Consider the following 26,624-nt stretch of genomic DNA (forward strand, 5'->3'; position numbering starts at 1 on the left):
TCCTATTAATTTAATAGTTGTATTTTATATGTGTGAATTATTTGGTTATATTTTGGCTATTTATTGAAATGTTAGTGTTTTTCTCATTATTATGAGACATGTATTATTTGCATTCATACACATATATGTCATTCTTTTATCTTCTATAGTTGTCATTTTTTCAGTTGTCTTTCAAGTTTGTTTATGCGCAATTTAAAAAGGCAGAAGATATTGTACTTGAATTTGTGGTTTATACGTACTTAGAGCTGCTGATCTTTTCCTCAATAATTTTTTGAGACTTCTCCCCCAAATTAATAAATATGCAATTCTATTATTTCCTGTTTTTTCCTACTATTTCAGTTCTTGTATACTTTTTAGCATTTTGATGATGATGAAATTGGGTGTCATTTCCTCACTTTCCTTGTGTGGGTGTTTATTCAGTTTCCTGAATCTACTGATTCACTGTTTTTCTTCCAATATTTTCTACCTAGCCCTTCTTTGGGGGACTCCAATTGCAAATACCCTAGTCCACACAAAGTTGTCCCATGGCTTCGTGATGCCTCATTTATTTTTAAAAATCCTCTTTTCTCTGGACAGTTTCTGTTGCTGTGCCTTCCAGTTTACTGCTCTTTTCTCTGTGGTAGCTACTTAGCCACCAATCCATGCAGTTTATTTTTCATCTCCCACACTGTAGTTTTTCTTTTTAGTAGTTCAATGTGAGTCTTTAAAAAAAATTCTATTAACTTTTAGATATACGGTGTACAGTTAGAACAATTGTTTATCATCCTTGTCTGCTGATTCTAACATCTGTATTAGTTCCTGGCCTGTTTCATCTGATATTTCTTCTCATGATGTTTTGTATTTAATTCCTTCTTTGCATGTCTTGTGATTTTTCACTGGATGCCAGGCACTGTGGATTCCACCTCGTGGATGCTGGATATTTCTGTATTCCTTCAGACACTACTGAATTTTGCTCTGGAGTGTGGTTAGGTCACTTGGAGAGCGTTATCTTTCCTATCGTGCCGTTGAGATGTGTCAGGGACTGGACTGTGCTGGGTCGGGGCCAGTTAGCCCCCACTTCTGGGCCAAGACCCTCCTATGAATGAGACCTCACAGTGGGAACAGGCGCTCGCCCTGTGTGAATGCAGGTAGTATTCCCTCTAACCTTTGCAGGTGGTTCTTTCCTCAGCTTTAGGTAGTTTCCTCACAAACATGCCTGCCCGGTACTCCAGGGGGACCCTCTGCAGATCCTCAGAGCTGTCTCTTCTTTTGATCTCTGTCCTGCAACTCTGGCCACCCTGTTTTCCTGGATTCTTAGCTTCCCTTCTTCTACTCCGTGCTCCGCTGGGTTTCCTTCTTCTCCTTGGATGGAGGCCAGGAGACTGCCAGGCACTAGTGGACTTCATGTCTCTCTGGGATCACTGGGAACTTAGTTGCTGATACAGTGTCCTGAACACCATTGTTTCACACATTTTGTCCATGTTTTGATTGATTCCAGTGGCAGTGTAAGTACGGTCTCTGTCACTCCATTCTGGAACTGTAATTTCTATAGGTATTCTGGAATCCACTCTTGAGTATGGATTAAGGCGACCATCTATTTTGATTTTTTAAAATTCCATTCCAATTACTTACCCCAACATTGATCGGTAGGTATTTTCTTCCCTGATTATTTTCTATATTTACCTTGTACTATGTTAAATACTCACATATATTGGGGTCTGTTTCTGGATTAGCTCTTTGGGATTGGGGCTATTTTTGCTCCAGAGCTATATTCTTTGACCTGTAGCTGCTTTGTCACTTATTTTTAATACTTGATAATGCTAATCTCCCATATTATATATTTTCCATTGTGTCCCTCTGAGAACTTTTTAAATGTATTCTATTATACTTGTTCCTTTATATCCATTTAAGAAACATTTTTGTCAAGCCATTTTGGGATTTTTTTAAGACTAAATTAAGTATGTAAATTAACCTGGGGATGGCATGTGGACATTGCATATATTTTTCTTCCTATCCAGGAGCGTATATGTCTATCATTCTTTTCCACTCATTCAGATCTTTCATTTTAATTTTCCATACGGTTGTACACTTTCTCCACAAAGAGCTTATAAATTTAAGTTCACTCTCAAGTACTTCGTGTGTGTAGTGGAAGTTGGACTTTATCTTGTTTTTTCCCACAATTACAGATAAAATACTATAGATGCCCCATGAATGCATGTGTGTCTGTGTGTATATTTGCACCTGTTTCATTTCCTGTAATTCACACTACATGCAGTTGTTTCGCAGAACTGAATCCTTGGCTTTCCTAGTATGTATAATCATGTGACTAGGAAATAATGGTACTTTGGTCTCTTTCGTTTATAACACTTAAATAACCCACATAAAACTAGACTTGCCTACTGGGTCTTTAAAGCAGCTACAGCACAGAGTTACACAAGAAGCATTAGTCTGGCTCCCAAATAGAACTTACAGTAAGTTGAAATCTTTATACAAGTCTTTTAAGAATACCAAAGGGAGAATCCAAATGTCACACAAAGTAAAGACTTTTATTTCTTCTGTCTACTTTCTATCTGTCTAATATTGCCCATAGGAACTTCAATTTATCTCTTTCTCTACCCCAAGTTCTTCCTCAAATCCTGCTCACATAGAGCCAAGTCCTATACCCCCCAAAAAATTTTCCTGGATTTTCTGATCATTTTTTGCCATTATATTCCTATTAATAGTGTCTTGCTGGCTTTCCCAGTTCTCTACTTTATCATTATCCTGATCAACACAGAACTCTTCCCAGCAGCAAATATTCAATGGAAATGAACTCAGAGTGAGGTGGATGGGGATGGGATTCAGGCTACTCACACCTACAATTTAGTGTATTCATTAAACAGATGACTTTGAATGAGTCTCATTATCTAGGAAAATCTGAACATTTTCAAGTTGTTTTGTTCTCTAAACAGCACTTAAAAGCATTATTTTTATTGCGTTATATAACATATGGAAGATGTAATGATTCAATTTTTACATAATTGTACAGTTCTCAAATTTTCAAAGTTTGAAAACTGCGGCTCCAGTGAGGTCTCTGGGACACGGCTGGGGCCACTGGGGATCGGGAAATGCTTAGGTACCATCTGCTGGCTCCCCAAGGTAACGCAGCCATTCACTCAGATGGATTTCCAAATCAGTTTTTTCAACTCCCAGCTCCCTACAAGTGATTTCGAAGTAACCAGAAAGACAGTTGTAATTTTTGGTGACGTTAGCATAGGTAGCTATATATCAATAAAGGAGGGGAGCAAAGGGAGTGAGACATTATTAGGCATAATCAACGAGGGAGCATAAGCCTGCCTCAGTAGGAAGTTACAGCTTCACACATCCCCAAAGCATCCTCTGCCCTTGGGACCTAATCCCCTTAAGAGGGCAGGAGGATCACTACAGAGGACAGTTTGAGGGAAGTGCTTCCACTTTGAGGGGACAATAACGGTGGAGTCTAGCCTGGGAAAAGGACCAGATAAGGAACATAGAACTACGGAAAGTCTAGAAAATAGATCGGTTAGGGGGAGGACCCAACACAAGCCTGTAAATGATTGGGAAGTTGACTGGTTATTTTGAAAGGGTGCCTGGTCCTTCCCAAGCCCAAGATGATAATATAACGCAAGCTTAACATCTTGCTCACTCTCGCTCTCGCTCTTTTTCTAACACAAGCCTGCCCCGTTTGCTCTTCCCCTCTCTTCATAGCAGCCCTGTGGTCCCAGCAGCCACCTGGGGCCCTAGGCACGGGTCTGGGCACAGCATCCCCATGGGCAAAAGGACATGTGGTTAAAATACCACCTGGGAAACAATATCTATCCTTGAGTCAAGAAATATGTATCAGTTACAGCTAAAACGATGGGTTCAATAAATGTAAAATAGCAAAAGCCATGAGAAGGACTGTTAGATAGACTCACAGAGCCACATCTGATCTACAATTGATATTTTAAATTAAAATAACAACTGATAAAGGAAGTTTGTTCCGGTCCTGGATTGAATGAATAGTCAAATAGAGAGACAGGCATGTAATCACAAAACCAAGGAGGTGATAATCAGAAAACAATAAGGAACACATCCAAAGAATTCTTTTAAAATGAAGAAGATATAATTCAAGATCATGGTGTATATTTTTACATTAAACATTAAAAATATATTTTGAATCTCTGGCTTGCTTTCTCCTGGCTTAGAAACCATATAGTTTCCTAGTTTACTTCTAAAGCAATATTCCGTGTGACACCAAATTCCATCGACACTGGAGTAGAAAGGATTCAACCAAGTGTCGGAGGGCGTTTGTCTTTATTTTCACTTTGATAAAGCTTTTGAAAATATATTGAAGATCTTTCTAAGGCAAAAAAGCAAGTATGTCTAAAGGATAAAATAGGCCTGGTTTTCATTTCTCACTACTTCCATTTCTCCAAAAGCTAACTGCATCTGTGGAGGTAAAAGTCCTGTGACACATTAAAAAGATGAAATAGATACCAAAACTTAAAAAAACATGTTTCTCTGCAAGACAAAGAGAAGGAGATCAACACTCTGCAGAATCAACCGGAAGTTTTGGTTGTTGTGAGCACGCAGCACGCTGCCTGGGGAGACAGTCCACAGCCACGCACCGCGACCCTCTCAGCTGCATTAACTTGGTGACGCGGAGGCAACGGGGCAGAGGAACTGGGCGGCCACGGAAACTGCCTATGTCTTGGCTGCGGCGACAGTTACACCGACACGGTCTGTTAAAACTCATCGTACTGTTAGGCTGACGTGGGTAAATTAATTCGTAAATTATATCTCAACAGGGTACATTTAAAAGAAAAGAAACCTCAGAGGTGCACGGCGGCGACGCCCGCGTTCACACAGCGGCTCAGCTCCTAGACTCACGTGGAGCGCCCGACGCCCACAGAACCGCTCACACAGGTGCACCCAGAGACCGGAACTTCCCGACGCCCGCCCGGAGCCGACCACCACCGCCCTCGCGGAGGGAGGTGTCTGGAGTCGGAAGTCCAGCCCACGAAGGCGGGGCTTCATCTCGAGGAGGCGGAGCCATCGTTTCTCATTGCCGTCAAGCTTGTACTTTTTCTCTCGCCGTAGTGCCTGGGACCGGAAGCTGTACCAAGGCGTGCTGTAGGTTTCCGGGAGAAAAGCCAGCCTGGGCTTCCATGTGGACCTGGCGTGAGGGTTTTGGCTTTTGAAGTCCTGCCCAAGTCGCACTCCGGTGAGTAGGAGCTGTGGGTCGGTGGGGACCACGGCAGGTACGGCGTCCGCGGGCTTTCGGCTCTGCGGAGACGGGGCGCGGGTGCGGCCCGGGGGCCGCAGTAACTGGAGGACCATGTGGCTTTGCTGGGGACACCTGCGGAGTCCGCGCGTCCGGGGCAGCGGTTTCGTGTCCACCGCGGCGCTGGTGCGGCGCAGAGCAATTTGTACGTGAAGCACTTGCCGCTTGCGCTTAAGCGGGAGATCGCTTGACTTGACAGTTTCGTAGAGCTTCTCGTGGTCCGTGTGTTTCCTAGCCCGAGTTCCAGAAATACGCCAGCTGAGAGATGACGTCCTTAGCCCAGCAGCTCCAGCGACTCGCCCTCCCTCAAAGTGACCCCAGCCTCTTATCTAGAGATGAAGTTGCCTCTCTGTTGTTTGACCCCAAGGAAGCGGCCACCATCGACAGGGACACTGCCTTTGCCATTGGTGAGCTACCTTTTAGAGAGCTCTTTGAAGCGTTTGTTTTCTGGATGTTTCTGTACTTTCTTGTTTTCTGTTCTGACCTCCCCGCCCTCTTAGCAGTTTCTTACTTGGTGACTGATGTTGTTAGGGAAAGAGAATGACAGCCTTGTGCTAGATGCTTGAAATGTGTGTAAGTCGCGGCACCTGTATTTCGTGGATGAGGCTGCAAGGTTAGGACGGGAGTCTAATCAGTAGACTCTGAAGCGCAGAGAGGAACAGCCACAGGCGCTGGAGGAGCCCTCTTTCCAGAGGGCTGGCCTAGTTTTTGTAGGGGTATTTACAAGGAACAAAAGAACACCCCTGCCAGGGAGTACTTGTTGTTCTCCTAGTTGGTGTACTACAATTTTTTCTGAAGTTGAAAGTTAGAAATCTGTGTTTGGGACTGTATTACAGACTATACATGCTAAAAGAACTCAGATTCTGTTTATTAGGGGGTGAGTAAAACTGTAAAAGAGGGGTAAGAGGAGTTTTCTTGCAATGAATTGTTAAATGAACTGGCCTTTTCCTAGGATGCACTGGCCTGGAAGAGCTGCTTGGAATCGATCCTTCCTTTGAGCAGTTTGAAGCCCCGCTGTTCAGCCAGCTGGCAAAAACCTTGGAGCGCAGCGTTCAGACCAAAGCCGTGAACAAACAGCTGGATGAAAATATTTCATTATTCCTTATTCACCTGTCACCTTACTTCCTGCTGAAGCCAGCACAGAAGTGTCTGGAGTGGTTGATACACAGGTAGCAAATGGAATTACAGGAATAATTATGGGCTAACAACTTTGATCTTTTTTAAAAAAATTAAGTAATGACAACATTTATCAATTTAAAGCTGAAAAATCAGGTAAGAGATTAACGTGATGCCTGGAGATGGGGTAAGAGGCACGATGAGTGTGCTCTTTTACCACCGAACTCGCTCATGTTCAGAGTGAAACAGAGAACTGCTGGAGATCTTGAGGTCCAGCCTTGTTCCAAGACACTCATGTCACTTTGCCATTACCCGTTGTCACTGCGTATTTGGGGTAAAGGGAATTACTAAATGTCTTTGTTGCCAGAATAACAAAATCACTGGTTTAGGAAGAGGGGACCAGTATCCTCTAAAATACCATAACTTGAGAAAAGCCATAATAGCTAATGTACTGTGGGGCCTGGTGTATAAATGTACTGACTGTTTAAGTACATCTGTACTTAACGCCCAAAAGGGTGAGCACTTTTCGTGCATTGTCTCAGTAGTCACACCGCTCTTGTGGGGAGAGACTTGTACTGCCTTGTCACCATTTTGTAATGGAGAAAACTGAGGCATAGGAGGGTTAAGTTGCCTAAGTCACACACATTGTATGCTGAGATACGAGTTTGTTTCCAAGTCTGGTATTTCGTGCACTTCAGGGATTGTCTCAGTAAGTGTCTCAGTTTTATTTTCTCGCTTATTATTAGCATCGCATCATAGTTTATACATCTTTGTTTACTCTTCTATATGTATGTTGTAAGAGAAGAAAGATTTCCAATTCATTAATTGGAGACGTTGTGGTAAGTGACAAAGTGACTTCCCTTTGGGGAGCAAGTGAGCATTGAGAAAACATAAGTGTAACTGGGGTCTTCTGATCATCAGAACATTAGCCTCAGAGACAAAAAAGAATCAAGCCTGTAATACTCTCCTCTGTCTTCTAGCATTCATTTCCCCCCAGATAGACCAATTAATGTAAGGAGCACTTTCTGCACTGGTTCTGTACTTACAATACCTAGTCATGTAACGTTAAGGTTGATACAAAGATGACTAGGCTGCCCTTCATTAAAGGTGTATGCAGATTATTCCTCACCAAATGTCATCTGTTACTGTTTTTATTATAAGGCTATCATTACACCACAGTAATGGTGAAACATTGGAAAAGCATAAGGGAATGTTTAAACTGGAACATCACAATGTATGGATCTACATCATGAAATTAAAAATGAAGTTCTGTTTGTGATGATGAGATCTCCTAGACATATTTATTGTTTCACGAAAAAGGGAAATTGCACAATGACATGTAGAGAATGATACGACTAGTGTTTCAGAACAGGGGGAGGAAAATGGGGGCGGAGATTGCGAGAAAAAAAAAGTTGATAAAACTGGAATGGAAGTGGAATTTGGATTGGGCAGTAGTCACGATAATTTTTATCTCTATTTTTTACCATGAAAATGATGGATATAGTATTTAGGGGATTGAATACTTTTTTTTTAAAAAAAAGTACGTATGAAAAGAACTGTATCTTTTCTGAAGTTCCCAGAAGAGGAGTCTGCAAGGGTGCACTGCAGCAGAGCCAAGTGAACCCTCTGTAAGAACCTCCATCCGGCCCTGCGTCTCCGTCTCCTCTCCTTCGCCGGCTGAGGCTGACCACACTCTTCCTTCTTTCTCTGCATGAGAATTTATAAAACATATTCCCTACTCCCCTATTTGGTCCCCTTTCATTTCTCCAAAATTTAAAAGTAGACTCTATTTCAGATATTCAGACAATACAGAAACGAGTTTAGTGCCTAAAGTAGTTGGGGAAAGCTTAGTGGACAAAGTAAGGTCTTGCCTAGTATAAAGCTGCACCTAAAACTAAAAACGGCAGAGTGGTGTGATACTCTGGGAAAGATACAGGTAAAAGGATGGGAGAGCTTAGACAGATAGGAGGGATCACTTGGCTGGGGAAATTAGGAAAAGCACCTTGGCAGAGGAGGCATTTGAGCTAGGTGTTGAAGGCTAGAAAGGATTTAATGTATGCGACAGAATTAATGAATCTGTCAGTTTTTTATTAGGATGGAGGGACCAATACAAAATTATGTGAAGTTCACGGTCAAATTATATAGGGTTGTAATTTGATAATTTCTTTTTATTCAAAGAAAGTAATGTGTGTGTCTTTTTAGTTAGTGGTTTGGTTTTAGAATTATGATAATTAAGGAAGCTTGAAAGGTGCCCTGCGGAGCATGAGGAGGAGCTGAGCGCTGCTGCCTGTGGACCGAGCGCTGCTCTGTTGCTTTGACTGCAGTGATCCCACAGTTACGTTGACGTGGTAATAGGTTAAGACAAAGTTGAAAGTCAGTGGGGTATAAATTTTGATATTGAATATTAAAAACATTGCTGCATAAGAATTGGCAGTACCCTGTTGTGTACTTTAGTACAAAGTAGAGGGCTTATGTTGAACTGCTGTGTGTCCTATAGTTATGGGGTGGTTTTTACTGATACTCTAAGTAGTTTTAGCTCATTGATAACATGATTGGGACATGTAAGAAAAAATTGTTAATTTTTTTCCTGTAAAATAAAAGACACATTTTTCATTTTCACCAAAACCTTTATTGATTTGGATATTTTGAGTACGTTGGCTGTCTCCCCACTACTGGCCAAAATAGTGGGTAGAGGCGACGGGTGCTGCTAAACATCTTCCAATGCATAAGACAGCCCCGCAGCAAAGAATTATTTGGCAAAATACACCAAGAAACTTTGCAAACCACTTTTGACACATTTGATCAGTAACAGCATCCTGTCCATACACTGCACAAACCTTTTTTTGTGATTCGGTTGCGTTTTTACGTTTCTTGAAATAAGAAAGCATAATACGCTGAAAATGTTGCGTATCTTCTTCTATCTTCAGTATTGAAATGGCTACACAAAAATTCACCAATTTTGATGTTTCTTTAAAAAATGCACAGTGATGTGATAGCTGTCACACCGCAGTCTAACAAAATTGTTTGGAGTGAAGTTAAAGACAGCTAGGCACTGCTGCAGCCATTGCGCAAAAAAAAAAAAAAAAAAAAAAAACAGATTTTTGGGCCAGCTCAATGAATGCTTGTGAAGTTTGTGTCAATTTGCATGCTTTGCTTTTTCCCCCAGGTTCCACATCCATCTTTATAATCAAGATAGCCTCATTGCTTGTGTTCTGCCATACCACGAGACAAGAATATTTGTGCGGGTTATACAGCTTCTGAAAATTAATAACTCAAAGCACAAGTGGTTCTGGTTGTTGCCAGTTAAGGTATGACTGTTGAATGACACATATCTATAATCATTACAGATCTCAATTAATATATATAGTTTGGAAAAAATGAAGACAGTGCTTCCAAGGGTAGTCCCAAGTATTACCTCCATCACTTTTATTTCCTGACTTCTAGTTTAAACCATTATGGGTAACAGCTGGATTTTATTTATACCTGATAATCAAGCTGGGCAATTTACACATATTATCTAGGGCTTTCATCATAAAACTCCATTTTTTTCAGATAAGGACAGGATCTAAGAATTAAATTACTTGCCAGAGTTAACATAACTATAAAGTGGCGGAGTTGGGATTTGAATTCAAATCCGATTTTAAAGCTTATGTCTTTCCACTATTTTATACTGTCTGGTATTTTAAATTTTGGAATTGAAGTGCTTAAAAAATGTTGGAGGTGAAGAAAAGCAGGAAATACTTAATGAAAATTAAAAGGATAAGGAAGACTCGAAGGACTTTGGGAATTACTAAAGGAAGATGCTAGGAATTAATTTACGGGTGGACAAAAAGATGGTTGCGTTATAGGATGGGTTTGACTAAGATCAGGTGGTATGATTTGGTAGTAAAACAGCTGACTTGCCATTATCGTTTTGTAACATACAGCAGAGGAAAGTGGATGTGTGTCAGGAATTTCACTGAATTTTGGGTGTAGCGATTCAAGCTAGGAGGAGGGCAGATGGGGACCATAGTGGGCAGAGTTAACTGTGGGTTGTGACAGGTCGATGACCTGAATTATTAATAAGAAAGGAATGGGAGATTTTAAGGAGGAGAATTTAGGAGTTTGAATATAAAGCACTTAAACTGTATGTTCAACAAGAAAAGGCCAGCCTATGATGAAGCTTCTTACCAACTACTCGACATTCACGCGGCTGACCTGAAGGTCATTTTCCCCTGGCCTGCACACAGACCTGCTGCCCTCTAGTCGTATTTGTTTCCGGTCTCCAGACCCCCGGCACCTGTTAAAGTTTGCTTCACATTCTCCGTGGTACTAATACTCACCATGCACATGGCTAGGTGGTGGGAATAGCAGTATAAGGGGGCCAGTTCCTAGAGTTATTTATTGCTAGAGATACTGTAAAGCAGTGATAAAGCAGCCCGTATCCACATGGGCTCAAAAACCAAAGCTAGCCGGCAGGGTTACTAAGAATCTAGAGAATTTTCAGATTTAGGTAAGTGCACATCAAGATGCCACTTGTGATGATAAATAGGCATTTTTCATTGCGTGCCACCACCCTCATTGCTGACACTGTCTTCTGAATTTCTAGGGTGTGCACAATTTTAGGTGTTAACCTCGTCTCTGCCACCCACCAGTTGTCAGGAGAGACTGTATTTCGTATGTATGAACAGCAGCAATGTAGAGCTGCTGCCGAGGTGGGTGCTTTGAAAGTACTGACCCATCGATGCCTGTGCTTTCCGTCTTTGACAGCAATCTGGAGTGCCCTTAGCCCGGGGGACCTTGATCACCCACTGCTACAGAGATCTCGGGTTCATGGATTTCATTTGTAGCCTGGTAACGAAATCTGTGAAGGTGAGTAGTGCGTTGTTTTGTGAATGTGCAGTCCCTCTAGAAGACGGCTTGCTCTGAGTGGAGAAGACTCACCGGCCCTTCCCTGGTCACAGCAGCACTGCAGGAGGGTGGCGAAGTGAGCGGAGCCTGAGCGGCAGGATCAGTCTCTGATCACCAAAGGTGTTTTCTGCTGCACAGAACTGAGTCAGTCCTTGCGGGATTCCATTTGTAGTGATTGTTCAAACAGTTTAAAAAGACAGTCTAAAAATATCAAGAAGATCGTTCATTCAGTCTTGCCATCTGTAATTGAACCATTGAGTTTGTGTATTCATGTTGCAAATGGTAAAAATGAAAACGTCAGCCTGAGGTCATTGAGGAGAACTGCCAATATTTTTATGCTTTTATTAATTGGCTTTTGGCTCTTAAATGTGTCTTGTTTGTGCTTTTGTTCCAGGTTTTTGCTGAATATCCTGGGAGTTCGGCTCAGCTGAGGGTTCTCTTAACTTTCTATGCTTCTACCATCGTGTCTGCTTTGGTGGCTGCTGAGGACGTGTCGGACAATGTGGTTGCTAAGCTATTTCCGTATGTCCAAAAGGTTGGCTCTGCTCAAGTGTATAGTAGGTTACTTTGTACTTGAAGGAATGTCTTTGCTTTCAAAAATTTAACTTAGACATAAATGTTCAAAAATGGACGATTTATTTCAGATGGTTCATGAGATTTAATTTTTCAGTTAAAAAAATACTACTTTTTTCATCTTAAAAACTTATCAGAGTAGGATTTTAATTAGAGCTTCTTCAAGAATAAATGTTGGCTGGTTGTCTCCTAGATACATATGTCTTATTCTTGTGGGGGCGTTAAACAACAGAACTTTAGTCTCTCACAGTTCTGGAGGTTAGAGGCTTGAAGTCAGGGTGTCGGCAGGGGTGATTCCTGGGGAGGAGAGTTCCAAGCCCCTCTCCCAGTTTCCCTTGGCACTCCCTGCCTTGTAGTACAGCTCCGGCTTCTCCCCATCTTCAAGTGGGGGGTCTTCCCTTCCAGATCTCCATTAGCCATCCTGTCGCCTCACTGGAGAGAAAATGGGTTAGAGAATCTTTGGGGCACAGGCGCTCGTCGTCATTTTTGCACTGACTTCCGCTTCTCAGTGTTTCCTCTTCCAGTTGCCTTGGTGCCTGCCATGTCTCAGGTCCCCATGGATGTACCGCTGTGGCATCCCACCAGTGTCCCGTGCTCATTGTCTTCACTCGGACACTGTTTCTGATTGGGGCCTCCCTCCCACCCTTTATATGGGAGGTGGCATATAAAAGAGGAGCTTGTTGGCTTCTGTTAAGATGTGTGGCAGATGTATGAGTGGGGGACCCCATGAGATCCTGTCTCTTGTCCGCGAGACTTGTCTCTTCTCTGTGTCCACTCAGGAAAGGGGTCAGCATCTTGATTTTTTTACTTCGGAGGCATGTGCACTAAGCAGTATCACCTTCTGATTTATGGCATTTCTAATCGTCAAGGTAAAATAACATTTTCAGTAGAATAATAATATAGTTCATTATTTTTCTTATCTTTAAAAAATGTTTAGGGACTGAAATCATCCTTACCAGATTACAGAGCTGCAACATACATGATAATATGTCAGATTTCTGTGAAAGTGACAATGGAAGATACCGTCGTCAATTCGTTGGCTTCGCAGATCATCAAAACGCTGACTAAAACTCCCTCTTTGATCAAGGATGGATTGGGCTGCTTGATAGTGCTCCTGCAGAGACAGAAGCCGGACAGTCTTGGCAAAAAGTACGTACAGTTAACTCGAGAAATGATCTTTAGAGGTGAAGGAAATTATTTTGAATAATTTTTGAAGATAAATTGCCATATATCGTATAACTTGCCAAGTCAACACTTTACGTACTTGTTTCTTCAAAGGCCGTTTCCTCACTTGTGTAACGTGCCCGACCTCGTTACCATACTTCGCGGGATTTCGGAAACATACGACATCAGTCCTCTTCTGCGCTACATGCTTCCCCATCTGGTTGTCTCCATCATTAATCACGTGACAGGTGTGTGGCTTTACGTTTTGTGTCCAAACACTTGTTTTCTGTTACTTGATTCTCTTAAAATAGGAACCACACTCATGTTTATGTCTAAGATATTTAAAGTTTTTGCTAACCGATTGTTTTTGTGTAATTTGTTTATTTTTCTTATGTGAGAAACCTTTAGGGGGAAGAGCAGGTTGGTTGGAGAGAATCCTTGATATGCTCAGAATTCTGTTGTTTAAAAAATGTGTTCTTAAAGAGTCTCTGTAGGACAGGCTAAGGAATTACTTTAAAAATAAGTTACTGAGTAAAACTTTCCCTTCTCATTTGATTAATTGATTGATTGATTAATTTTTTAGAGAGAGAGAGAAACATTGATTGGTTGTTCCACTTATCCATTCCTTGTTTGCTGCTTTTTTGTGCCCTGACCGGGGATCATTCCTACAACCTTAGTGTATCGGGACAGTGCTCTAACCAACTGAGCTACCTGGCCAGGGCTTCCCTTTTTATTTATTCATTTAATTAATGAATTTTAGTGATTTCATTTACAATAAATATTCATTTGCTAACAAAAAGAGTTTTTCTCCCTTGAGTCATTGAAAATATAAGACCAAGAAAATCTCATGCATAAAAATCCAAAATGTTTTTTAAACCCAGAATTAATTAGAAAGTGTTGACTTGCATGACATGTATTTTATCCTTTAATAAATAGAGAAAGGTAAGGGAGAACTAGTTGGTCCTGTTGCTACTTGGATTCAGAAAGACATCTCTAAATATAAGTCAGTCTCTTAGAAAATAAGGTTTACTTAACCAAATCTTGGTTTAAGTAAGTTTCAGAAATGTGACAAGCATGAATGAAGGTTCGTTTCTCCTGTTCTGAGGGCGGTGAGGAATGTTACCCCAGTCTCTGCAGGCAGGGCCAAATTCTGGTTCCTGTGTGTACAGGAAGTCTGAGGTAGAAGGTGGCATCTCTGGGTCTGGGAAGAGGTGTTGGGACGAACGTTTAGCCTGCTTCCAGTGATACAGTCATCCCCCCTTTGGCTTTCTGCAGTGCAGTTGTTTGTGGTCAACTACAGTTCCAAAACATTACCTGGAAAATCCCAGAAATGAGTAATTCATGAGTTTTACATTGTGTGTGGTTCTGAGTAGCTTGATGAAGTCTTGCCCTGTCCCTCTCTAGACCTGGTTTGTTCCTTTGTCCAGTGTCTCCACACTGTGGACACTGACCCGCCTATTAGTCACTTGGTTAACTCCTTGGTCATCAGATCAGCTGTCTCAGTAGCACCATGCTAGTGGTCAAGTCACCTTATTTCACCTAACAGCACTGGGGAGCGTAAGAGCAGGGAGGCCAGGGATTCAGACTTGTAAGGCATTTTATCCTCTCCATCACAGAAAGAAAAGTGAGTAAGGACAGAGAGATATTTCGAGAGAGAGAAAGAGACCACGTTTACGTACCTCATTACTGTATATCATTAAAATTGTTTTATTTTACTTTTAGTTACTGTCGTTGATCTCTTTCTGTGCCTAACTTACAAATTAAACTTTATCGCGGGTATGTATGTACAGGGAAAACCACAGAATACATAGTGTCGGTACAGTCCAAGGTTTCAGGAATCCCCATGGATGGGGGGACAGTTGTAGGAGATCTTGGTTCAGGTCCCAACTTAACCACTCATAATGTGACCTGGGGGAAGCCATATTTTTTAGGCATGATCATACTGGTTTTTGTAAATACAGAGAATTTCAGGTAAAGGATAAATTAGGGTAATATATACAAAAATGCTTTGAGAAATATAAATGACTAGGTGAAATACACTTTTGAAATAGGTTTTAAAAACAAGATTTAGTGTATACATTTTAAAGTTATTCCTGTATTGCTATTATAAGTAAATTTAATAGTTTAAGCATGCAAAAATTATTTCCCCAGTCAATTTTAATTTGTTGTCTGTACTAAGGGGAAGAAGCTGAAGGGGCAGATGGTGAAATCTACAGGAAACACTTGGAAGGTATACTTACACATATATCACTGAAGAACAACTTAGACCATTTGTTGGCTAGGTAAGTGGTTATTTTTAACTTGCTTTTGTTTTGCGATTTTGTGACTTAGTATACTATTCAGGGTTTTTCAGTATCTGTTTATATTTCTCACTTTGTCCATATCAATTTGTTGATTGTAAGTACTTAGTAATTGTGACAATAGAAAAAGTAATTTCTCTTGCTTGTCTTTAGCACTTGTACATGATCATGGACAGTTCATAGTTCATAGTTAAGCTGAATTTGGGTTATAGCTGCATGTGATTCGTGACTGTTCAGATTCCTAATAACAGGTGGACCAAAAGGCCCGAAACAATACCTCACAGTTGAGGTATTGAGGGTTGGCATAAAGTGAAGATTATTTCTTCCTTTTTCTGTAAAAATAGTTTAGTCGCGCATTTTCTTTTCTTGCTTAAAAGGCAGCTTGCTAGAGTGCAGAGAAGGTAGACATCGCAGTCCGACGTGGCCTTGCGTCTGCCCCTGTCATTTCCAGGGGAGGGCAGTGGGACGTTCTGCAGGCTGGTGGCTTAGGCATAGGCGTGCCCTTGTGTGGCGTTGGGTGGGTGCCTGTGTGCTGGTGTGTCATCATTCGTGCCTCTTGCTCTCAGGCGTGGCTTGTGAACAGAAGGGGCTGCACATGTGAAGTAGTTGAGGGTGTGGGCTCTGGAGTCAGCTGGAGCCAGAACTCCTGCTCATCTCTGCCTGGCCCAGTGGGGCTCACCGGCGCAGTGGTGGTTTCTGGTCTCCTTTGACCTCTGGTAGATTATAAGACTTTTTTTTTTTTTTTTAATTTTATTTATTTTTAGGGACAGGGGAAGGAAGGGAGAAAGAGAGGGAGAGAAATCTCGATACATGAGAGAAACACCAATCGGGTTGCCTCTCCCACGCCCCTAACCCGGGAGGAACCCACAACCCAGATATACGCCCTGACCAGGAATTGAACTGGTGACCTGTCAATTGGCTGGACAACACCCAACCCACTGAACCATCCCAGTCAGGGTCAGATTATAAGACTTCGTAGCCCTACTGTTGTGTATGTTTAAAATAAGTATAATTTTCTATCTTGGAGTGGTATGAGAGAGATAATATTCCTAAACCACCCAGAACATGATAGGTACTCAATAAACAGGTACTCTCATCTGGGGATACTGGTTTTGTTTTGCAGCCTTCTTTTCGAAGAGTATATTTCATATAATTCACAGGAAGAAATCGATCCTAATAAAGTATCTTTGCTTAATGAACAGTTTCTTCCACTTATCAGACTTTTAGAAAACAAGTAAGTGGTGTGTTTGTGTCTTGTTTTGTTAATCTGTACCTCTTGTTTTAATTTAATACAGTAAATGAATTGTAAAGAGACTCCTTTTTTTTCCCTTTCAGGAAAGGCCAGGTATAAGATTTAAATGTATTTGAAATATAAGAGGAATTAGGGGTTGCATGGGAACTGTGGAGAGTAATGTTTTTATAGATTTTTGTTGTTGTAATAGATGACTGGTAACTGTTGGTCAATATCACTTATTTTACATATTATACTGTTAAAATATTGGTCTCAGTCTCAGTAGCTTTTTAAATTTTATTTATGTCTTCTATACATGTAGGGTATATGTGGTTAGTAACTTTGTATAACTTTCTATGTGGATTAACTCTTTGAATTCTTCCCAGATATCCCAGGACATTAGATGTTGTCTTAGAGGAACACCTAAAGCAAATTACAGACCTAAAAAAGCAAGAGCTTTTTCACCAATTTATCTCTCTTTCTACAAGTGGAGGAAAGTATCAGGTAAGTTTTTCTTCAGAGGAGTTAAGACAATTTGTAGTATATTTATGTGCTTATTTGAAGAACTCTGGAAGGAAATTTTTGCTACATCACTCCTCTCTTTGGAGTGTGTATTTCTTTTTTTTTTTTAATTTTTAAAAAATTGATTTCAGAGGAAAAAAGCAAGTAGGGGGAGAGGGAGAGAGAAACATCTATTTGTTGTTCCACTCGTTTATGCATTCATTGGCTGATTCTTGTATGTGCCCTGATCCGAGATCAAACCCACAACCTTGACGCCTCAGGACAACACTCCAACCAACTGAGCTACCCGGCCACGGCTCTTTGGCCTGTGTTATGAAGAGATGAGATTAAACACAGTTTTGCCTAGTTATCTGAGATAAGGCCACGAGGCAGGGATTGGATGCCTGGCAAAAGGAACAGGAGTTTATGTAATTGTGAATATGGTACTTATTCCAGGAAAACTATTGTTTGGAAATTCTGCTTATGACATTCATTAGCAGTCACTGAAAGGTGGCCTCACTCAGGTTGGTGGTGTCCTTACCTTTCTCTTCACCTTCCAGTGTGTGCCACCAACCATGGGGGGCCGTTTTAAGTCACCAATTAGAAAAAAGACATGGATTTTTACTTCATGATCATGTTAGAACTTTAGAAATTTTCTGATGATTCACCCTTAATCTTTATACTAGAAGTTAGACATCTCAGCAGTTCTTATAAATTAGCCTTGAAAATAAGTATAATGAAGAGACGTGCGATTATTGGTTTTTTCTTTCCTAATGACACTTTGTCTTTAATTTAATGGTGTTTCATTTCCCAACCTGAGCGTGGTGTATGGATTTCCTTCGTCTAATTAGGTCAGTGAGTAGGTTGTTACTAATCCAAGTGTCACCATTGTATCCTTTAAAGGAACTGCATTCTGTTTTCAGTGATCCGTGTCTTAGAATTTTAACTTGCATTAAGGTGCTAATATAGTGATTTACCTCAAATACTTTTCACTTTGGAATCATGTCTATAAAGTATACAAAATTACTTTATAGAATTACTAAATTAAACCTACATATAGACACAGTTACCCAGGAAATCACAGTATGAACAATACAGATTTTTTTCATCTAACTCAAGACCGTCTTCTGGGACAAAGATCAGTTTACTTTTTGGTTTCTGAAATTAGACAGTTGCTACTGAATGTGTTTGGCAGATTGAGGTGGTTTTCTCTGGGTTTTATTCTTGATCATATGCTGCTCAAATTTAGTCGTGAAATCATTTGGTAATTGTGATGAATCCTATAGTTTTTAGCAGATTCTGATACATCCTTGATGCTCAGTCTGAATCATCCACTTGCACCTGTGAGACTTCTGGCCGTTAATCATCTGAAAAATATCGTGGAAACATCAAAGGTTTGTGTCAGATAGCTTTCATTTGTGACATGTGTGTCCTGATGAGGAGCCGGGTCACTCTAGAGCAAAGACTGGAAGTCGGCGCCGAGAGCCGACACTGTGCGATTGTGGAGACCAGCTGAGTAAAGCGGGTGAGAGCACATGGGGCCAGGGGTCAGCGCCGGCCAGGCTCTGGCCGCCGTCGTGGGCTGTCCGTCCCCTCGCAGCCCCTGTTCTCAAGTTCCACAGTGCAGGTCATCCGTGTTTCTCAGACTGGGATTTTGAGAGCAATTTACAGAGGTTCTCAAGTTTTCTGAGAACTGTTTAGTTTTGAAATTGCTTTTGAAGGTCTTACATTTACCGTGAGCATATTTGGGGACATCAGAAAGGTAGCTTTTGGAGCCCTTGTCAGTACCTGCAGTTGTGTTTGTGTGTCAAGTCTGGTGGCTCCAAATAGTGAGCACAGAGGTCGACTTAATTTGTCAGTTCTGCCTTTATCCCAAAATGATAATTTACAAAGACTTTGCAGTGATTCAAATAGAGCGTTATTTTCCTAACTTTAGTCATTCAAACAGTATCTTCACCATTTTTTCTGTGTTAGCTTACCACTGATAATTATTTCCTTAAAATTTTTCTTTAACTTCTTTTAAATGGGCTGCTTTTTTTACATAGTCTTCAAATCATACATTTGAAGTGCTAATTATATATACATTTTACTGTGGTTACTGTGATTAAAATAGAATGTCCATCGTGTAATACTTAAAATTGGCTCCTATGTTACTTTTTGCACATTTGAAACATTTCGAATAGAGAAGGTGGTGGCAGTTTATGCTTCTCCCACAGCGCGTGCGGTGTCAGCCTGCTGAGCTCTAGGACTGCGTCAGGCACTTAGAACCAGCTCATGTTACAAGGAGCGTTGAATTTCAGCGCATCCTAATTACCACGTTACATTCATAATTTGAGTTTTACTAATTTCATAGTTTTTTAGTATATTTGAACTCTAAGGTTTTTGTTTACATTTTTAATATTTTTGTCTTCTATATTTTTAAAGAGTTTTCCTTTACCACCTACCCGCAGGTAGGGATATTTTCAGGTTGACGAGCAGTCCTATTGTTCTGTTACTGTGAGTGATCATGTGCTTTCTTTTCTTTTGTATTACCAGCTGTATTTGAGAGATGACAGCAGTAAGACAGAGAAAGGTTAGGGGACTCACCTGAGGACACAGCGCTAGTGAGTGGTAGAGCTGGGGCTGAAACCCGTGTGCCCTCCATGTCTGGGCGCTCTCGTTTTAATACAATTGGCTCCTTAATACAAAAATCACATTTAGATTATACACGTTGTATTTTCAGTGGCAACTGTAAAAGGTTTGTGCTGGACAGTTACTCCTCTAAAATAAAAAGGCCTTCTCGAGATTACCTAGTTCCATGGGGGTGTGCTGAGAGTGTTTGAATTTCCGCTCAGGGCAGAGCCTGTGTTCCTCAACCGGTATTCGGGAGTGCTTTCCACAGCACCAAGCTTCTTGTTTAGTGTCAGGTCTTACTAGGTTTTAGCAACAACTACATTAATTTTTTTTCTCTTGTTCAGGAGAGCATCGACGAGTCTTTCATAAAAGAAGCTATCTTAACCCGATTAGGTGATGACAGTGTAGACGTCGTTTTGTCGGCTGTAAGTGCTTTTGAGGTGAGTGAATATGTTGTTCATCGACATGCACATTTTTTTGGTAAGTGTTTTCTTGCCCTTCTCACTTGATTCTGTGCTCTGGGCAAGAATATATTTGAAAATTGTTGTCCCATTGGAAATCTGATCTCTTGAGAGCACAGACGTTAGCCTGTTTGGGAAAAGCTCATGAGAGGAATTAGATTGTGTGGTTGTATACACGTGGGAGGTCTTCCAAAAGGAAAGGGACTTTGTCAGTTTTACCGTGGGGTCACAGAAGATGGGCTCATTTTCTGTGCATGAGTGCCACTTTTGAGAAATTGCTCTCATACAACTTCTAAATTATACAAGGATTCCTGGAAGATAAATTCTTTATAGTTCATAATTTTTTTTCTAGTTCATTTACGAAGCACCGTATGTATTTAAAGCAAGTAAAACCTCACTCATGACATTTCTTTTTCCTCTAGGTTTTCAAGAGACATTTTACATCAGAAGTGACTGTTTCAAATCTTCTGAATCTCTTTCAAAGAGCAGAACTTTCAAAAAATAGAGCATGGTATGTATTCATTTCTCCTTATACTATTTTGAATTGGTGAAATTCTTACATGGAATTCATTTTGATCTTTTTTCTTTCGCTTTTCATATTTGCAAGTTACCTTGTAGTTACATGTCACTTTGATCATGGTAATGAAGAGGATCTTGTCGTTACATTCCTGCATTATAAAAATTACGTTTGGGTTTGTGTGGGTTCATTATACTGTTCTCTGAAATTTTCCTTCATAAATTGGAAAAAAGTATATAACGTAACACAGTGAAATCTGGAAAGTGGGATGGAAAGAACTTTCATTTTCTATTTTATAAATCTTTATGTTTGGGTTTTTACAAAGATAATATATTACTTTACAATTTAAAAATATATTAAATATAAGCTCAGAAGCACATATCTCTGTAGTAAGTATTTGATGAGTTTTGGTTATTTCATTTTTTTTCTTTTTAAACCTCACTGGAGGATGTGTTTATTTATTTTAGAGATAAAGGGGATGTAAGAGGGAGAGAGAAACACCAATGTGAAAGAGAAACATCAGTCACTACCTCCCTTATGTACCCGGACCAGGGATCAAACCCACAGCCTTTTGGTGTTTGGGACGATGTTCCAACCAACAGAGCCACCTGGCCAGGGTTGGTTATTTTATTTTGGGCACCTAAGCTTTTTGCATGGACAGATGACCAAGCTCCTTAGAGGAAGAAGGCCTGTCTTACAGGTTTTTGTATCTGTCATATCTAATTCTTAGCACATAGTATGTGTTCAGATAATTTTTGAACTTATGAGTGAATTTTTGATTTCTAGTGGAGTTAAGATATATAGTGTGATATATTTTACGTTATAGTTAACCTATTGTGATTTTAAAAAAAAAAAAAAAAAGACTTGGCTGAATTAGCAGTCCCAGATAATTCCTGTGTTAGCATGGATTTCCAGGGATCGTCTCGGTGTCTCTGAACAACGTGTGTGGTGAGGAGACCGGCATTGATGTCAGTCGAGGTGGAACAATGTAATGATGATTGCTTGCTGGGTTGAAGTCCCTGATGTGTCTCTGAACCAACTGTGCTTTCGTGTCTTTTAGGTACGAGGTACTTGAACTGGCCACAGACATAATAGTTAAAGAGGAGATGCTGATTGAAAACGATGAGTTGGCAAGTCAGGTAGTGGTGGGTCTGCTTCCCTTCATGGTCATCACCAGTGATGATCTGGAGTCTCCTGAGATGAAAATCACTACTTATTTATCCAGATCAGGACTTTGCTCTCTGCATCCTGTGCTAAGAGGCTGGAAAGAAGGTAAGAAATTCAGTTGCTTTTTAGACAAAATGAACATGTAAGACTTCAAAAAGAAGATAAGTACTATTAAAAATTGGCCATACTTTCCATTTGAAATCATGTGTATATCATATGCCAGGATCTAAAAATGTTTTGCTAAAATATACAATGAGAAAGGAACTGACCCACAGACAAATTCAGACTTGGATAAAAGGAAAAATAAAAAGCAAATGTTTATAGGAAAATAGTAAAAAGTAAAATTTTTGCTTAAATTCCTTAGTCTGTGTGATTCTTTAGGCAAGCGTTGGTGACACAGGGCCCTGTGCTTAACTTTTTTTTTTTTTTTTACAGCTCTTGAAAATACGATGAAAAGTACAAAGTCAGGAAAACTAGTTGGTGTCGCAAATCAGAAGATGATTGAGTTGTTGGCTGACAATATAAAATCAGGGGACCCTTCTTCAATGTTACAGATGGTAGGGACGCTGGTAAAGCCCCACCCCTGGATTCCCTTCTCACGATCTTAGATTCTCGGTATCTGCTTTTGTGGAGTTGTCGTCGTCTTTTTTTTTTTTTTTTTTTTTTTTTAATAAGTTGCATTCTTGAGTATTTTATTTTGCTTTAAACATGTATAGTGTTGTGTTATATATTCTGCAGATTGTTGAAACCCTTTACATTTTGTATAATTTATTTCATTGTAGTTTTATATTGGACCAGTAAGAATAATGTGTACTTTTTCACCTCCTTTTCCTCCCTCTCATTTAAAATATTAAAGTTATATTTTTGTTAAAATAGCAAAATATCTAAAGGAGGAGAAAATTTCTTTTGCTGTAGTAAATATACCTTTATAAAGGTATTAGGTTTGTGATTTAAAAACATCCAGTTGGCAAGCACAATTATGTTCATTATAATTTTTGAAATTACTTATTTTTATAATTATTTACAAATCAGTGCTTACTACTATTTGAAGGCCATATATTTGTCACCTCACTTTAAATATAAAACGAATAGTATCTGATGAGGCCTGAGGTAGAGGGAAAATTGTTCGGTGCCAGCCAAGACTTACCAGTAATGAGTAGCGCTTGTTTTCCCAGGTGGAGGGTTTGACCAGTTTGGGGGAGAAGGAGCCCCTCAGCCTGAAGCAGAAAGTGACTTCCCACGTGGTCGTGTCTGTGCTGGTCTCGTGCTGCTCATCCTTGAAAGAAACTCACTTTCCATTTGCGATACGAGTCTTCAGTCTGTTGCAGAAAAGAATAAAGAAGCTCGAAAGCGTCGTGACGGCAGTGGTGAGGAGTGCGCCGTCCCTGGGAGGTCGGGGATGTGTAGAGTGAAGGCCTGGCCCGGGGTCAGGGCAGAGCTGGCCGCCGGGGGGCCGCGGGGCTGGGAGTTCCAGTCTGGAGTGTCTGTGCAGCAGCCTTGGGAGCAGGAGAGGGTGAATAAGGTGCTCTCTTCCTTTCGCAGAAAATCAAATTAGAGAATTTCGGGGTGCTTGTGTCTATCGTCTTTATTGGGATTGTTATCTAATCTGTACCTGCCTTTAGTGGTGAAGATTTCACTGGGTGTATCAGTGCCTGAACAAAATACTCTCTCATGCTCTTGTTTTCCAAGAATAGATCTTTTGTATTCTCTTAATATTACACTACATCGGCTCTCACCAGCCTACCGTTGTCTCTGACAGTGTTACTAAGTTACTGGTATTGCATTTTGAGGTAATAAGATTATTTCTTTTAATATTTGCCATATATGATAGTATTTTGTTTTGATTTGTCCTCCAAACCTCAGAAGGCTCCTCATTGGATTTGCTAAATGAATCACATCCTTTTCACATTTCCATATACCCTCAGGATTGTGTGTGTTCGGGTCATGGCCATTGATAGCTAAAGTTACGTAGACTTTAAAGGAATAACTCTTCATATTTTAAAAAGTAGCCCAGAGAGGTCCTTCTTAACTTCTTTGTTATCTTTTGTAAAAGTGTGAAGCCTGAATTGTACTTGCTCCCAGTGTTAAGAGTGTGGACAAGGGGAGTGTTCTCTGTATACACGGATACAGGTGGTTTTCTTTTGTTCGTATTTAATCCCCTTTCTGAGAGCCCTGAGCATCTTCCTGGCTGTGGCTGCACGGTGAGCCCTGAACCCCCTCACTGAGGGCGGTATCTTTGGCCTGGTCGTCTTCCCAGTTACGACTCTGTGTGCACCTGTATAGAGTTCTGTTTGTCACTTTCCTACACCTTTTCTCATGCTTCCTTTTGGCATTTGCGGTATAATTTCTAAATACCTTAACATTTTGCTACTTGTTCAGAATCATCTGTAAGTTTGAGGCTTTTATAATATACCTTCTTCACATTAGCAGTAAAAACGTGAAATGAGAAAAGCCTTGTTAGGGAGCTCTCGGAAACCCAACTCTTTCTGTTTCGAGAGGTACCAGTTGATACACATAATTTACATGAATCATGTTTGTTTTTAGGGATGGCGTTTTAAGAAAACAGATAAAAATGAAGCCGTGGTTAACTTCTTTCTTTCTTGTGAATGGTGTTAGACCTCTTTAAAAATCTGATTAAAGTCATTAGTTCTCTCGCCTGAACTCGCACACACACAGTTCTGCGTGTTCCCCCGGCGTACGCACCATCGCAGTCTGCCCGTGGAACCATTTTCAGAACTCCTGCGAATCTGTGCTCTTTCGTCTCCTTCCCGTGTCAGGAAATGCCCTCGGAGTGGCACTCTGAGCTGCTGAGGGACCGGGGGATACCAGCGCAGCTGTGGGCACACTACGTGCAGCAGGTCAATGCCGCCCAGTGGATGGCTGCGGAGGACTCCGTGTTACTCGTATTTTCGCTGAAAAATTTTATTTATGCACTGAAGGCTCCTAAATCTTTTCCTAAAGGTAGGACCAGGTGTGAACCTTTTGAATGGGATACCCTGGAAAACTGAGTCCTTGGTTTCACGACTATTTTTGTGTTGAGTGAAAAGTTCAGCAGAGCATTCACATGAGTCACGCATCGTCTCTCTCCCCACGTCCGCGTAGACGGCGTGTGGTGGAATCCCGACCAGCTGGAAGCGGACAGCAGAGACTACCTGCGCTTGCTCATCGGGCTCTTTGAGACGGTCCTCCGTGGTGCGGACAGCACCCACTTCAGGGTGCTGATGAAGCTGTTCCTCAAGGTGCGGGCCCCTCTTTCTCAGGCATGCTGTTCCCTTCAGGGGGTCACAGGTTATTTTAGCCATGACAGTTCCGAGTGAAAACGAAAGTAGACTTCTGAATGGCAAAGAGCGTGTGGTGATCAGCACAGGCCCTGTAAAGCAGCGCTGTGACCCTGACCCCCATCAGTGGGGCTGACAGAGACCAGCGTCCCCACGTGCTGCCTCATGTTTTAGGCCTGTGCACGTGTTTGGTCGCAACAGCCCAGTCTGCTGGGTGGCTTAATAGCGTTTGGTACCAGTGAGAAAGTGCTGTTCCGAGAGATGATGTAGCCTATGCAAAGTCACTCAATTAAGAAACTTCGTCACAGCACCTCCAGTGACCTCCACGCTGGCAGGAGGTCAGTTCTTTGTTTCTGTCTGGCCTGCCTTCTCAGCAGCATGTGACACAGTTGACATTGCTCACTCCATCTTCGAAGGACTTCCTTAATGAGGCTTCCCAACATCACTCTTGTCTCAGTGGTCTGCTCAGTGTCCTCATTTGTTTGTTAAGTATGTTCAAGTGCAAAGTTAGAGCGAGTCTTCTGGATATCAGTCCTCTGAATTCACTTACATTCTTGCCAGTTTGCTAAAATTGCAAGTGTAGAATAAGTTTATGTGATTAGACAAAGCAAAATGTTATAGTCAACTATTTGTTTTTCTATAATCGTATACTATTACAGTTAGTAAAAGTTAAACTTCACTGCTTTTGTTTTATTTTTAATTTAGGTACATCTAGAAGATGTTTCTCAGTTATTCAAGTTCCTTTCTGTGTTATGGACCTATGGTTCTAGCCTTTCCAATCCCCTGAACTGCTGCGTGAAGTCCGTGCTCCAGACTCAAGCCCTGTACGTGGGCTGCGCGATGCTGTCCTCCCTGAAGCCACAGTGTAGAGCCCACCTGGCTTCCTCGTCTTCCCCAGGTACTGCCCGGGGCACTGTATATGCGCTGTCGCGACCGGCTCTGTGGCTCTCCCTGTGTGTGGTTCATGGGGTTGTAGTTTGGAGAATTTCTTTTTACAGTTTTTGAAATAGAGCATGTGCATGCTCCCCTCATGTATGTTACATCTGTTTATTTCTAAGTACCGCTTTTAAGTTACAAATGTCAGTCGCAGAATCTCACTAACAGAAATGATGGAAGTGATAGGTGATTAATCCAAACCATCGTAATATAATTCTTCCTACTTACGAAGTGGGTCTGCACTCAGACAGCCCTCCCGGATTTATTTCTGTTACCCCAGAAATAAATTTTCAGGTCGGGCACCTACTGAAACCTCCCAAAATGTATATAAAGCAAAATTGCAAATTTTGAAAAAGATACAGGATTTCACGAAGTTGATGAATATGATATTGAAAGTGGGTTGACCTCCTTCCAGAACTATGGACAGATGGGAGGACCTGGCAGAGGTCGACCCCTAGGGACTGAAGGCGAGAAGGTCAATGAGGACGATGGTGGTCATCGATACTGCACACTGGAATGGTTTTAATATCGGGGCAGTGAGTGGCCCTTGGGAAATTTGGAGATGTTCTTGATTATTTTTTAATTCCAAAATTGCTCTTCATAAATGTTTTGTA

At 41.1% G+C, this 26,624-nt stretch overlaps 1 protein-coding gene across 1 annotated transcript in view; it reads left to right on the plus strand.

Moving 5' to 3' along the window:
• Positions 1 to 5,084: 5,084 nt before the first annotated feature.
• The window catches only part of HEATR1 (HEAT repeat containing 1), a 50,949-nt gene continuing 29,409 nt past the window's right edge, over positions 5,085 to 26,624 (plus strand). The window contains exons 1-20 of the mRNA XM_024561666.4: positions 5,085 to 5,203; positions 5,499 to 5,670; positions 6,216 to 6,432; positions 9,546 to 9,687; positions 11,129 to 11,230; positions 11,664 to 11,804; positions 12,780 to 12,991; positions 13,121 to 13,254; positions 15,186 to 15,288; positions 16,430 to 16,540; positions 16,924 to 17,041; positions 18,325 to 18,432; positions 19,996 to 20,091; positions 20,535 to 20,623; positions 21,690 to 21,901; positions 22,232 to 22,353; positions 22,972 to 23,163; positions 24,574 to 24,757; positions 24,899 to 25,035; positions 25,780 to 25,972. Coding sequence (XP_024417434.2) covers positions 5,529 to 5,670; positions 6,216 to 6,432; positions 9,546 to 9,687; positions 11,129 to 11,230; positions 11,664 to 11,804; positions 12,780 to 12,991; positions 13,121 to 13,254; positions 15,186 to 15,288; positions 16,430 to 16,540; positions 16,924 to 17,041; positions 18,325 to 18,432; positions 19,996 to 20,091; positions 20,535 to 20,623; positions 21,690 to 21,901; positions 22,232 to 22,353; positions 22,972 to 23,163; positions 24,574 to 24,757; positions 24,899 to 25,035; positions 25,780 to 25,972 — 2,755 coding nt within the window. The 5' untranslated portion in view covers positions 5,085 to 5,203; positions 5,499 to 5,528. The remainder of the gene's footprint in view (positions 5,204 to 5,498; positions 5,671 to 6,215; positions 6,433 to 9,545; positions 9,688 to 11,128; positions 11,231 to 11,663; positions 11,805 to 12,779; positions 12,992 to 13,120; positions 13,255 to 15,185; positions 15,289 to 16,429; positions 16,541 to 16,923; positions 17,042 to 18,324; positions 18,433 to 19,995; positions 20,092 to 20,534; positions 20,624 to 21,689; positions 21,902 to 22,231; positions 22,354 to 22,971; positions 23,164 to 24,573; positions 24,758 to 24,898; positions 25,036 to 25,779; positions 25,973 to 26,624) is intronic.

This window comes from Desmodus rotundus, chromosome 10 (assembly GCF_022682495.2).
Source record: "Desmodus rotundus isolate HL8 chromosome 10, HLdesRot8A.1, whole genome shotgun sequence".
In the NCBI taxonomy this organism is placed as follows: Eukaryota; Metazoa; Chordata; class Mammalia; order Chiroptera; family Phyllostomidae; genus Desmodus; species Desmodus rotundus.